The 14,824-nt window shown below is 44.5% G+C and overlaps 1 protein-coding gene across 6 annotated transcripts in view; it reads right to left on the bottom strand.

The window, feature by feature from the left end:
- LOC111838941 (zinc finger protein 462-like) overlaps positions 1-14,824 on the bottom strand; it is a 46,490-nt gene that overhangs the window by 3,633 nt on the left and 28,033 nt on the right. For 4 of the 6 annotated variants that reach the window (XM_072704906.1, XM_072704913.1, XM_072704916.1 and 1 more), the window contains 3 exons: positions 9,368-14,721; positions 9,047-9,184; positions 6,506-7,940 (listed from right to left, as the gene is read on the bottom strand). In XM_072704906.1, the coding sequence (XP_072561007.1) occupies positions 7,503-7,940; positions 9,047-9,184; positions 9,368-14,721 (5,930 nt within the window). In that variant the 3' untranslated portion in view covers positions 6,506-7,502. Of the gene's footprint in view, positions 1-1,131; positions 1,356-1,554; positions 1,692-3,809; positions 4,042-5,369; positions 5,562-6,488; positions 7,941-9,046; positions 9,185-9,367; positions 14,722-14,824 lie in introns of those variants that run through there. The other 2 variants (XM_023802427.2, XR_011984724.1) reach the window with 2 other exon arrangements.

The following is a 14,824-nucleotide window of genomic DNA, read 5'->3' on the forward strand; positions in this document are numbered from 1 at the left end:
AGAGACATGCTTCACATGATATCAATGTCCTGCACGGGTTTGGGTACCTATGGGTGCATCATGGGAAATCCGTGAGTTTTCATGGAATGGGTGAAAAATATCCTAAAATGTAATTCTGCGGGTCCAGGCGTAATAGGACACGGCTGGACCACCGTTCTAAATGGCAACACGTATTTTAAAAAGGAGGCGGCTACATTTTTATATACATTTTTGAAAAAGTAACACACACATCCACTCTAATTGATATTGGCTCATAAGCATAATTCAGTTCAGGTTAATGTAGACATGGGGTTTAGATCTGTACTTTACCCAGGATGGCACAAAACTTGTGCTTCTTGTGCTTCATCCATTCTCTTGCAGACAGATGCAGGTTACCCAGTGACCCATGTAGATTACTTTATGACCCAGCTGTTCTTTAGCTTTAGCATACAAACAGATGGCCTGATATTCTACTCTACATTTCTGTGGTACGGGACAGAATTCACGGTCCTTTCAATGACAGAATCAGATTATGTCCGTTTATTGAATATCCTTCCAGAACTATTGAGAATACAGCAGCGAGCCTCTAGCATAGTGATTGTGGAGCAATGGACATCCAGACCGCCAGATTCCTAGTGACTTCCCAAACTATTCTCTGGCTTTGGCAGGGTGCTCATTCCTGGGGCAGGTTATTGCTTTTCATTTTAGATCACAGTTGGAGCCAAACTCCAAATCCAATCCAGAGCCTTACAAGCAGCCCTAACCTTCTGCAAGCCTTCCCCCACCCCAGAGGTCTTCATTTCTTTTTGATGTGGAATTATGAGCCTCTAGAACAGGGTTCCCCAGTTTCAGTCTTGGAGGGCCAGTTTTCAAGATTACCAGAATTGGGGAACTCTGCTCTAGAACATACATGCTGAAAACTTCATTCTGAAGATTAGGATCAAAGTTGAACGCTGACTGTTTACCAAAGGAAAACAGATTCAAATGACCCCTTTGAGCTCAAATTACTAGGGGGAGCAACAGCTTTCCCAGGATTCAATGTGTACTTTGCATATCAAACATCTCAAAGCAGTGCCCAACATCACTGAAATCCTAAAAAATAGTACTGGACATTTAAATAATGCAAACGACATGGGGGGGGGGGGGGTTGACCTTGTGCTCGTCACGCAGGTGGGCTTCCAGCTCCTCCAGCTCCCCGCTGTCATAGAAACACAGCTGACACGTGTATGGCTTCAGTTCGCCGTGCTTCTTCAGGTGCTGTTTCAGGCTCTCGTCACCGGAGCAGGTGAAGGTGCACTTGTGGCAGCTGAACACGACGCCCTGGAGATGCTGTGACAGCTTGGAGCAGGACACCTCCAGCGGCACAACGCGCTCCTCTGGAGACAACAAACACGCCAGAGAGAGAGAGAGAGAGAGAGAGAGAGAGAAGAAGAAGAAGAAAGTCAAAGAATGGATAATCAACTGTCAACTGAGAGGCCTGGGCTGCCGTCTTTCCTTCAGCTGTCAAGCCACCATGGGAAAGAGCCGGTAAAAGAAGAGACTGTATTCCCTGCTGCAGAGCCGGGCAGCGTGTACCTCGGTGCAGGACGATGTGATCAATCATGCTGCTCTTGACTTTGGTGTGATAGAGGCACAGTGGGCAGTGCAGATCCCGGAGGCTCTCCACCGGCAACGCCGTGTGACCCGACTCCACGTGCATGGTGAACGCCGACCTGCGTGTGGCACCGACGGGCACGGTTTCATACACAGGAAACAGGCAGTCACTTTGGAAAGACTGACCCCTGACAGCGTGGGGAGCAAGCATTTACACACACACAAAAAATGAAGCAAATTCTAAGAACGTAAAGTTTTTGGGGGGAAAAATTAACCTTTTCCTGCTTCCTGCATGAATGGCTCCAAAAATATCATCTAAAGCATAATATATAAATTCTTATTTAACAAGCAACACACGCAATTATGCACTGCCACATCTCTATAAAAATGGTGTTTAAAAAAAAATCATGATTACTGATGGAAAAAGTATGTGAACCCTTATGTTTAACAACTACTGCGTCCTCCTTTATAATTTCAACCAAATTTCGTCTGCAGCTGCTGATTAGACCTCCACAGTCCTGCCCCATTCCGCTACGTGAACTGAAACAATTTCAGGTACATTTTTGGGAAGTCTTGCTTGAACGGCCTGTTTCAGATCACGCTACAGTATTTTCATTTGACTAAGGTCTGGACTGTAACTGCGGCCATTTTTAACTACGGAGTTTCTTCTGCTTCCACTCTATTGTTGATTTACTCCTGTATTTTAGATCACGGTCATTGCTGCATGACCCAGCTTCATTTGAGGTTTAGATCAGACAGAAACTCTGACATTTGGCTGAGGAACTTCCCGTTAAAACATGGTATTCATTGGTCCTTCAATGATTGCAATCTGTCCTGGTGCAGTCGGCAAAGCGATGCCCCAAGCAATCACACGCTGTCCATTGTCCTTCACAACTGGCACAAGATTTTAGTGTCGGTTTGCAATGTCATGCATTTTTCCAAACTTAATGCTATTTGCATTTCCCAAAACATTCAACTCTGGTCTTATCTGTCCATAGTATATTGTTGCAGCACTGCTGTAGAACATAGATGGTCTATAGCAAAGTTCAGATGGACAGCAATGCTTTTTTATCTTTAATACCCATGAACATCACTCTTAAGTCTTTACATAGACTCATGAACACAGATATAGTGCAAGAGATGCCTGCAGATTCTTTGCTGTCGTTCTAAAATTCTTTTGTAACTCTTTCTAGATCAGGGTTCTTCAAATCTGGACCTCGATTCCAAATCCAGGCCTTGTTTTCAGTTCTCCCAGGTAATTAGTTTAATAATTACTGATTCTGATTGGTCAGAGGCTTCACACCGGACTGACAGGTAAAGGAAGGCTGGAAAACAGCAGTGAGTTGAATAACCCGGTTCTAGATTCTTCTACTTTGAACTTCTGAATTGGTTCATATACTACTAGAACATAATTCTGAAGAGCAGATTAACAAAAGTGTGTCTTCTTTTACACTCATTGTCCAGGTCATTAGGCAAAAAATCCTGTTCCTCCAGAATCTCATGACTACAGCATATTGACAGGGTCGAGGTCGTCAGTTACAATGTGACTAAGCATTAGAACAGCTAAGATGTGTGTTCTGAGCAGATTTTGAGCATGGTGTGATTGTTTGTGGCAGATGCGATGGTTCCAGCATCTCAGAAACAGCCACCTTCCTGGGATTTCCAGTGCATTGTCTGGAGTGTACAGAGAATGGTATAATGAACAAAAAAAGTCAATGACATTTCTGTTGCTGAAAACACATTGCTAATGAGAGGTCAGAGGAGAATGGCCAGACTCATTAAAGCTAACAGGAAGGTCACAAATGGGAAAAAAACAGCTCAGAAAAGCAGTGATGTGCAGAATGGCTGCTGTTGAACACAAAACTCAAGTACTCTCAAAGCGAACTGGAGTCAAAATCGAGCCCTGCTTTCTATTAGCTAATCGCACATCATAAAGGGGACACAGGGTGCATAAGGCAAAGCAGGTCAAACCCACACTTAAACTTACTCGAACACCCGATTCCAAATACCCTCCTTACAAGAGCTCATTATTCTAGAGGTTCACATACTTTTTACACCAACTGACTGTACCAATTTTTCGCCAAAGATATGGCAATATAAAAACGTGTGCTGTTTATTTAACAAGTTACCTGTATTATTACGACCCAGATCAAGATACGATCACATTTTAGGATCCGTTCATGCATAAATCCCCGGAATATCACAAAAGTCTAGGTATGTGTTGAACATGGACTCACTTATAGCAAGTGAAGTAGGAGCAGTCTTTGCACTTGTAGAGTTTCTTGCCACCGTGACGGTCGCGGTAGTGTCTGCGCAGGCTCTGCATGTAGCCAGAGCTGAAGTCGCAGAATTCACAGGTGAGCGCTGCGTCCGCAGGTGTCGGGGCTGGGCTGGGTGTGGCAGCCTGTACTGTCTCCTGGTAGCGGTCGAGCTGCTGCTGCGCAGCCGCAGGGTCTGCATACGTCGCATCTGTGAGGTGAACAAATTCAGGAGAAACTTCGTCGTTCTTATCAAATGAAGGAAATAGGTCACCCATCCTTTCTGGATAATAACTGAAGCAAACTCGGCATGGCTAAAGCAGCTACTTTAAAGACAAAGCATTGTGTTACTTCGGATCTAAACTCACAACCTCACATCTGCGAGTTTAGAAAATCAACAAACATTCCCTAACATCTGGTTCCACTTCTCAGGCAATTGGGGCACTTATAATATCCCTGGATCACGGGAAATTCTAGACAGCATGGTGCTGACAGTTGGTTGAGGTTGACTCATGTTTTAAAATACGCACCATGTATTTTGCTTTAAGGCTGAGGATGTTTTTTTTCCCTCCGGTTTAATCCCTACAATCACCCGTGCTGACATTTAATTTGAGGTCCCCAGGTTTCACATTCATTGGCAAATACAGTCAAATTTCAGCAGATAAACTATGGATGAGTCCCACACATAATTCCTAGAGGGCAATGAGAGCAGCATCTTTCTCGGGTGATTGTACACGTTGATATTTCTTATTTTTCCATTAAGAAAATAGACAACCTTCTCTCCAGTGATGCAGCCTCATTGTTTTTGGACATAAAATAGAAAATAATAATAAAAAAAAATATCACTGACATTACCCGTAAGCTTGACCAAAAGGCCAGCAGATTGGACACAGAAAAATCTGCACATACAGAGACTCCTTGGGTCAAAGTAGCAAAAAATATTTCTTTCTGAAGGATGCAATAAGAATTTTAAGAGAGTAAATGAAAGAAAAAAAAAATCTTAAAAATCAGACTTCAAATCAGTCTTGTGAACACTGATCAGATCACACTCGAGGAGAAATGAGTGCAGGAACCCGCAATTCCAAAGGCTTCATAAACACATTCTCACAACAGTACGTCAAAAGTCGGAGTAAATATATGGTTTACCCTAAAGTTTTATACATAATTCCATTGGATAAAAAAAAATAGGTCAGCAAGGTTCCTGGAAGAGAGGCAATAACAGTGTCACGATTGAGTCTTTTCTCCATATGAGGTTTTAGCCATAATTCAGACTAATGAAAGGTACAGACAATATCCTTTTCGAAGAATCCACTTGTATAACTATTAACCGAAATCTACAGTATACATCCTATTTTGCCATAGTTGTTGCCATAGTGATAAATATCACTCTTTAGTTCAACACTGCGCACAAAACTAACAAATGAGGCGACCATTGAGGCAAAGCACGTAAATGCAGGAAAATCTATAAAACTGGGCAGTGAGTTACAACAAAAAAAGAAGAGAGAGAGAAGGATCTCAGACACACTGCAGGGTACTGACCAGTGGAGTCGGTGGTGACGGGGAGCTTCTCGCCCACCCGGGCGGGCCGCTGCGGACGGACTGTCGACTGAGCGGCAGCACGTAGCCTGGGGAGAGTGAGCACCTCTCCATGGATCTCCTGGGAATGTTCCTTCAGCTGGCTGATTGTCATGAAGGACTGAGGGCAAGACAAGCACCTGTATGTGTTCTCACCTGGTCAGGAACACAACCAACATGCCTGCATTAGAGATTTACATCTCAGCAGTCAGCTAAGGACCACCTTGATGTGATCTTGCTGCATCACATCAGAACGCCCTGGCCTCCCCAAAGCACCTCTGCTCACCTACCACATCCCACCCTCCAAAAGCAGGGATAATAGTATTATCAAAATGTACTGCAAGCTCGGGTGCGGGCAAAACCTTTGAAGGCAAACAAGATTCCAGCAAGACTGCCTCTTCCGTTTCCCTTTAATTAATATGGCAGACAGAAGCAGGAAACAAATGATGTAATGCGTCAGTATACTTAACGGTCTATCGTGGAGATTTCACACAGCCTCTAAGCCATAGTCAGTTGCTGCCATCACAAGGTTTATTTATAAGGCGAACCCAGTGCAATTTTAAGGAAAGCTTCTTAAATCCATCAATCCATTTCTTGCACATGAAGAAAGGGGAAATACAGCAGAAAAACGACCGGTTCAGCATCTAATATTTCAATGCCAGGCCCTACAAGAAAGCCCCATGAAGAAGCAGCAGCTCACCTCAGCAAATAGATAAATAAGTGAGCTGTGATATGAGCTGAATATGAACTATAAACTGAATCTACCACAGCAGTGTGTATGGAGAAGTGAATTTTTGGTCTAGTACATAAACTTGGTTTTTGGCCTTTGAAGCTTCTCTTCATATAAATTGTAATATTTTGCAGCATTAAGTGTTAATTGTCTTGTCGATATACTTGTAATGTTGATAAATCTTTGCTATGTGATATAAACTGCACGCCACATAACTCAATCAAATGGCCCCAAATCGAATACGCCCTCATGCTTAATCCGTGCTCTCACTGCAGAGCCAATACGCACTATGAAAAGGCCGACCGTAGAGGTCGCGATATTTAACGGGATATTCTGTGTCGCGGTGTTCTCACCTGGATGGGCATGGCTTTTGAAACGGCTCAGGTAGGCAGACTTGGAGAGGAAGGGCTTGCGGTGTCGATGGTGGGACAGAATGTGTCGCTGGAGGCTGAGGACGGGCACGGGGGCACAAGAGACGGAGGAAAGAGCGTCAACAGCAAAAAGCCGGCAGTGCCCAACCTTGTGGCGACAACCATCGCACCATATCATCCGTGCGTCATCCATCCATTTTCTCGCCATCACATTAAAACTGCTACCTGCGTTTCCTATTTTAAATGTATGACTGTCTGGCAGTAATTAGTTCCTCATCATATCACACCCTGCTGGATTGGCCCCATGTTTGTACATGAACCCAACAGCACCAACATGACCTCAGTGGCAACTGGAGACACCTTCCAAATGTAGTCAACATTTAACATGAAATATTTGTAGCTAAATCTTCCGAAGACACAAAGCCAAAAAAATTTAAATAAACCAAACACAACCGGCTAATGTAATAATTAAAAAAAAGTGGGCATAAAAGCAATTAAGAATTTGAAAGAATGTGCAGTTTCACACGTATCGGAAAATAAGCCTCTTCCTGAATACGCTTGATTTAAATACTGGCTGTGAAAGCAGGTAGAGTAATATATTACACAAGTCATATCGGACCGCCGAGAGATAGGGGGAAAAAGCTGACACCATTAAAGCGACGACTGGGAGCACAGAGGCTCGGCAAGCAGGACCATCATCCTGTAGATGCGGGTATGAATCTGCCGCCAGCCGTGGGCATCTTCTCATTACGCCCAAGTGCGTCTCCTCTGAGAACTCCAACTTCACCTCGGCGATTTGTGATGAGGACTCGTAAAACAAATAATGGAAGAATGCTTTTAGCGAGTCATCCTAAATTAATGGGTGTGTTTGTGTCTGTCTTTATGTGTGATTGAGAGAGAGTCAGAGAGACGGAGAAGGAAAACATTACAACGGACTGACAGATATCCCAGCCACAGTGGACCGTGTCATTCACCCTAAGTATTTTGGCATACATTCTAGGCGAAAGTAGTTACTGAAAACAGACAGCAAGATAGAAGAATGAAAGAGAGGTAGTCTCCGGCTGTCTTTCCGTACTTGTGCCTGAAGGGGGAGCTGAACGGGCAGTACTGGCAGATGTACTTGTCTTCCCGCCTGCTCAGGGCTGCCGCCATTGCCGAATGGCTCCTCTCGTGTGAACGCAGGCCCTGCATGGACATGAACACGCGGTCGCACTGGCCACACGCGTGCTTTTCCACCCGCCGCTCCCTGACGGCCACCAGCTCGCCCGATCCGTGCTCTGGCTCCGGCATTCCGGGCTTGGCGTCAGTTGCCACGGCAGCGGCTGCCTCAGGCGAAACTGGACTCAACCCGAGGGTGACTGGCTCCGCCTCTTCCAAGTCACCATTCGGTTCTCCGTCGGCTGGTGCAGACACTGGTATTTCTGGTACTTCATGCTAATAAAAAAGGTGGAAAATAATTGGAAAGGAGCAGTTCATTGTATTTATAGCTAAAGGTCTCAGCTGCCAGGATTACTGCTTTTATTGCATTTCACATTTTTCCCCACATTAATGAGATGTGTTTTATGCAACTATACCATCTACAACTACTACAAGTTCAAGATTCTGCTCATTGACGTAATGGTTTGTGTGAACAGTAAAGAGCGATCCAACCCATACAGCCAGTTTTCAAACGACACCTTTTCAGGAACGTTTCTCACGGTTTACAGGGGGGTGCGGCTGTAAAAATCGAACCACCCATTGTGTACCTCAGCTCAAGTCATGTTCAAATAATCGCTGTCGAGTTGGGGCCTGAGTTTAGCAGGTGAATAAGCTACGTGCTCCATCCCGTGGCCCCAGTTGGCTGCAATCCTCTCCCCTCACCCAGGAAGAATCCCAAAAAAGCATTTGCAGTCCCTCAGAGACAAACTTTTTTTTTTGGTTTAAGAGTAACTTCATGTATCTGGATGAAAAAATAAGCGCAACACAACTTGACCTGCTTATGACAACGAAAACACTAGAACTCCTGGCAAACTTGCCAGCCCTGCTGTGTGAGCGAAACCTAATTTATATAAAATCACATCAGGAAAAGATCATTATTCTAGTCACAGCACTTGACTGCAAACTCTTAAAATACCACATGTACTTTTACCCAGTGCGTTCCTTTAAATCACTCCACAGTCTCTCAAAAAAGCCTCTGGACAGTCATGCAGCATACAGAAACATTTGGCTTAGCTTGCAGAAACCAGTTTGGCTTCAGTACCAGATGAACCTCAAATCCCTTCCTCTGTTTCCATCTTCCAGCCCTTTGGCTCCAGTGAAGAATGGTTAAATCCCTACCATTACCCACTACCCCTGAGGCAATGGCACCTTCTCACTGGGATTAACACACCCTCCTCCCCACCACAGGACAACAGTCAGAGCCACCAGAGAGATGGAGTAACTTTCAAAAGCAAAAAAAAAAACAGTAACAACCACAACCACAATGACTGACAAGTTCAGAAGCCTGATAATGTGACGAGGACGTCATTCGACACCCCTGCAGGTACAGTGCCACCCCTCACCTTCACACGGCCTGCCTTGGTCTCTCCATACTGGACATGCTTCCTCAGGTGGTTGCAGATAGCCCTGAGCGTGGGGTGGACTTCCACACAAAAGTTGCACCTGTACCCTATTGGGACATTACTGGCATGGTTCTCCAGCTATGGAAAAGAAAATTGAAGATCGAAAATTAAATCCAATTGTGACCTTTCAATTACACATCGCTCATCAGCACCAAAACAGATTCTTTGCAAGAAGTATCGCAACAACTAAACTCTTACCCAAATTCATGATCATCATCAGACAGGGTCATTTACAGTATATTCATATTTAAAGGTACAGACCTTTTCTGGGGTGCCGTCCAGCTGTCCAGCTCCCTTCTGCTTGCCAAGAAGCTGTTTCTTCCTCCTCTCTTGACGCTCCACTCGCTTTCGGATGTCTTCGTTGTGGCTGGTTAAGTGGGCACTGAGTTCTGGGAGGCTGAGGAACTCGAGGTCGCACCGGGCACACTGGTAGCTGTCAGCGGCATTTCCCATGGGGCCAGCCAGGGTGGCGAAGTCTCGCTTCAGGTCCTTGCTATGATGCTCGGTGTAGTGCATGCAGAGCAGCTCGGCCGTGTTGAACGACAGCTTGAAGCACCTGCTGCACTTGAACGGCAGCCTCTCCGAATCGTCCTCCTGCTCCGTCACGCAGGGCTCCTCGGTCGCCCTCTTTTCTTCCACCTCAGCAGGATTCTCGGGCTCCTTGTCATACACTATAGTGAAGAAGCGCCCAAGCTTACTAGAATGCTGCTTTTTGGGGAAAACGCCAGGATGACGCTTGATGTAATGGGAGACGATGCTCTTTCTGCTGAAAGCCTGAAACGAACAGAGGGAGCACTTCCTCTTCTCCACGGCAGCCCTGAGCTCCTCGCTCAGCATGGGGCCTTGGTCTTCAGCTGCAGGCACCACCACTTTGCTGGGTTTCTCTGTGGCCGTCTTAGACGCAGCCAAGCAGTGAGTGTAGTATGCGTCAATGTGATGCCGCTTTTGGTAGTGTGCTGCGAGGCCTTTGCGAATGGGGTTTGTATAAGAGCAGAGAGCACACTTAAAGACATTGTTCTTACCCTCAGGTTGTGCCCGGACATTGTTGTGTTTAATGCGATAATGGCGTGCAATACCTTTCCTGGTGGAGCAGAAATATTTGCAGAGTTGACATCTAAATGATTGCTTTTCACTTTTGTCAACTGAAAACTCAGAGAATGCAGCATGAAAATCAGTAGCGTCTTCCACATCTGCAAGACTACTTTCAACATGCGTTTCATCCATGTTGCTAGAAAGATCTGCAAACGAAGGCCTGAACATATCTGAAGCCGGTTGATTGTGATATTTCTCATAGTGAATCTTCAGTTTTTCTAATGTTCCATGAGTATATGGACACATTTTGCATCTGTAAGCACCAAACCCCTGCCTCTGAGATTTGTACTTTTCTTCCCCTTCGTTAACATCTATAACTTCTTCGATGTCGTCTGCAAAATCCTCAGCAGTAACTTTAATTTGAGGATGCCTCTTCTGGTAATGAGTCAGCACCCCATGTATACGAGAGTTCACATACGGACAATGGCGACACTTGTAGACCGAACTAGGATTGATGTCAGTTTCCTGTGCAAAATCAGCTGCCTTTACTTTCATGCCAGGGTGCTTTTTGCCATAATGGGTTAGAAGACCATGAAGGCTGTTGTACTCTGAGAAACAAACAGTACACTGATATGGGTTATTTGAAATTGATGTGCTGGGAAATGACTGATGTGAGACGATTTTTGTCAGCTGCCCCGTGAGATCCAATGACGGTTCTTGGCCCTGCTCACAAGCATGACTGTTAAACTGGCCGGAAATAAGGGAGAGATCTTCTTTTGTGGAAGTCTGCCTCTTTTCTGAGGACAAGTTACCTTTGATGATATCAAGCAGCACAGAGTCATCACCTTTGACAGCCCAAGGGTGAACAGCCTGGTAGTGGTTGGTGATGTCCCAGATGGAACAGGCTTGAAAGGCACAATCTTTGCATTGGTAATGCTTGGAGTCAGCATTTCCTACTGACTGAGAGGCTGTGGTGTCGGGTCCTGCCCATAGCTTGGTGGCCATGTACGTGTAATCCACATTGTGCTCAGGGTGACGCTTTTGGTAATGCATGAGAAGTCCATTTGGTTCTGGATGGAAATAGATGCACCACTCACAGTGGTACCCAGCCTCCAATATGCCATCTTGATAAGCCCAGTGCAAAATTGTCATGGCTGTAGCTTTCACTGTTGGGTGGTCCTTCTTTAAATGTTTCTTTAGAGCGTATACATAAGGAGATGTGTAAGTGCAGTGCCTGCACTTTAAGGCCCGAAGTGGCCTCGTCGCCTCCGAATCAGAAATGGCAGCAGGGACAGATGAATTATTGGACTGAGCTCTTTCCCGCTGACTCCGCACTACGGCAGTATGTCTTCGAACCAGATCAGCATTTGCTTTCACATCTCTGTGTTTTTTCTGATAATGGATCAAGACTCCTTTGACAGTTTGGTTCCCATAGTCACAATGCTGACAAAAATACAGCATTTCCACCTCTCCTTTGTCACCACCAGACTTGGTATGGGAAGAATTACCTACCCCATTATTGCTGGTTGATTTCAAGAATTGTTTAGGTGGTGCAATCTGCAATTCTTCCATTAACTTCATTAGACCAGAGGTAGGGGGAGCATGCTTGATATATTTTGCAGTTACCTTTATTTCTGGGTGCCTCTTTTGGTAATGAACAAGCACACCCACAACTGACCGGTTACTGTACACACAGTGTTTGCAGTAGTAAATATCTTCATCCATTCCCATAGGAATCACATTTGATGTCTTCAAGGAATTAGAGGCACTCGCATCAGGTGTGTCATTATTTGAAGCTTGAGCTCTATCTACAGAGACAATCCTCATTGTTTTCTGGATACGAAAGTACGATGCCTTCTGCTCTGGATGCTTTTTCTGGTAATGAACCAGGACAGAATGCATGTTTGGACTGGCAAAAGAGCAGATGTCACAGTCGTAGACCACTACATTGTTAACCACAGATTCTTTCATGACTTCTGTCTCTGTGTGGTACTCTTGACTTTTGGAGTTCTTATGGACTGGACTAAATTGCACAGATGATCTGGATCCACTTGAAGAATTACTGAAGTTCTTGGGACCAGAGTTTAAAATCTCCCTCAGTGTCTGTGACTCAATGGAATCTTTGTGACGTGGCTCAACAACATAGCTGGAAAAAATCATGGCGTTGTTTATTTTCACCGTAGGGTGCATTCTTTGATAATGTGGCATCAAACTTCTAACGTTTGGGCTGGTGTACAAGCAGAAACGACACTTATATACCAGATCCGGCTGATTGAAGTTTAGCACATTCATGGCTTCAGGGTGATGCTCCACGTAGTGCTGATTAAGATCATCAAAGGTTGTATACTCTACAAAGCACTCTAAACACCGGAAAACAGCACTCTGATCTTCAGGATCTAAAATGTATCGGAAATTAAACTTGATATATGGGTGCATTCTTTGATAATGAGTGCTGACACTGCGTGCTGATTTGTTTTGATACTCGCAATGTTTGCAATAAAATAGGGTGGCTGTGTCATCACTGTAATCACTGCCATGCCGGAAAGCCTCCCCTCCACTGTCTTTTTCAGCTTGATCCAGCAAGCTTTTAGACCCAGCTGAAGAGGCACACTCATTTTCATTGTCATCATCATCTGAAATAGTCAACTGAATCAATGTGTTGCTAGACTTCAGTTTCTCATGAAGGAAGAGCTTCTGTCTTCCCTCCTCTTGGGTATCCTTCATCTCTCTGGAGTACTTCCGACGTGGCCGAGAGATGCAGTGTTTCTTTGACAGTTGCGTGACTTCAATATCAACTTTGTCTTCGTCGGTTTCATTTTCACCATTCTCCTCTTCTTCCTCTTCATCATCTATCTCCTCTAGGTTAATAATGGCCTCCTCCTTTTGTGAGCTTTGGCTGATTTTACTTTGCAGATTGTTTGCAATTTCATCTATTCTGGTTCTCTTCTTAACCGGAGATAAATCGAGGGGCGAGTCATTGATTGATTTCCTTGCACTCTTATTGACAAGCTTTTTTGACGAAAATCCAAGAATAGATGTTTGGGTCTTCTTCACATAGCTTGAAGAACTATAGATTTCATGTTCAGAGTCCAGCTGCTCATTTGGTGAACCGTCAAGAGTGTCTGCCTTCATGTTGTCACAGTAAGAATGCTTGTGCTGTTGGTGAACACGAAGTCCTTTCAGTGTGGTTGTAGAGTAGCTGCAGAGGGAGCAGTGATAGGACTTCTCTGGATCGATTTCTGCTACTCCACAGGATTTCTTGCTAGAGACTTTGGAGCTGACATTTCCTCCATTCATTGGCTCTTCATCTTGAATGTACAGGCTGTCATCCATGTTTTCCCATTCAGAGGATGTCTCCACATGACACTGCTTATGAGTGCCAAGTCTGAGTGGATTAGTGCATATGAAAGGACATTTGTCACATTTGTATAGAGTCTTCTTGCCAGAGAGATGGATTTTTTCAATGTGACGAGAAATGCTCTGACGATGCACGGTCAAGAACGAACAAAACGGACACTGGAATCTGTTCATATGCTTTTTGAATGGTATTCCCTTTGTTTCAAGCATCTTATACTCCTCATCAGACAGCAGCTGTTTTTTAGAATCATCAGATAAATGAGCAAGAGTATCATCCATATCTTCTGCTTCATCATCTGAGCTACTTCCCGGTAAACTTCTTTTCTCAAAGTCCACTCCTGAATTAGATACATCAGACATAACAAATGTTGGTCTCTCTGATAAAGTAGAGGTTCCTGTACTATTAGCTATCTTAGATTTCTTCTGAGAATACTCGTAAGATGAAAAATCATCCCCTTGTCCAGGGGTGGACCGTGCTGCACTTTCGGAGGAGCCCATAAAGCCAGTATCAACAGATGACACGTCTTTACCATTAAAGCTATTGGATGGCAATCCAGAATTAGGACTACTACTGGGAGAATGAAGTGAGCTGGTTTTGGATGAATCAATACTAGTATCCCCATCTTGAATTGACGAAATTATCTTAACCATATTACGGTGTTTTTTCATCATGTGATCACACCAGCGCTCTCGTCGAAGTGTCTGGTATCCGCACCACTCACAGGAAAAGTTTCCCCTGGATTTTGTAAGAGGTTTGACCATTGATTCCAAAATACTACGTTGTACTACCTCCTCTGGTAATTCCAGACTAGCTTCCTGGGTAGGCAACATAACTGAATTTGTGGCTAATTCATTATCAGGAGAGTCCAAAGGCATATATTTATGAAACATCTTCTGGTGTTTCAAAATTCGAGCACGTCGAGGAGATTTGTATGTGCAGTACTGGCAGGAGAACACCTTCCTCATACCGTCATGCATGAGAATGCTGTAGCTAGTTTGCTTAGAGGTTTGTGGGGGTGATGAACTACCCTCAGATGCCGTACTGACAACTGCGTGCACCCTTTTGGTGTGATCGTTAAGGAGTGATTTCGATCTAAAGTAACGTACACAAAATTTGCACTGGAAAAACTGAGTTGTAGACCTAGAGGGCTGGTTCACTGATCGTTTGTGAGTAGTCTGTGATGAACCAGTAAAAGGTTCAGGGTCCAGGTCCAAGGAATGGAGCTCTGAGAAAAAACACAGACATATTATCTCTAAACACAATCATAGTAACTCAAGCTCAGTTGGGATATTAACAGAAGTTACACATTTTCAGTTGACTTGGGAAGT

This window comes from Paramormyrops kingsleyae, chromosome 2, assembly GCF_048594095.1.
Source record: "Paramormyrops kingsleyae isolate MSU_618 chromosome 2, PKINGS_0.4, whole genome shotgun sequence".
Taxonomy (NCBI): Eukaryota; Metazoa; Chordata; class Actinopteri; order Osteoglossiformes; family Mormyridae; genus Paramormyrops; species Paramormyrops kingsleyae.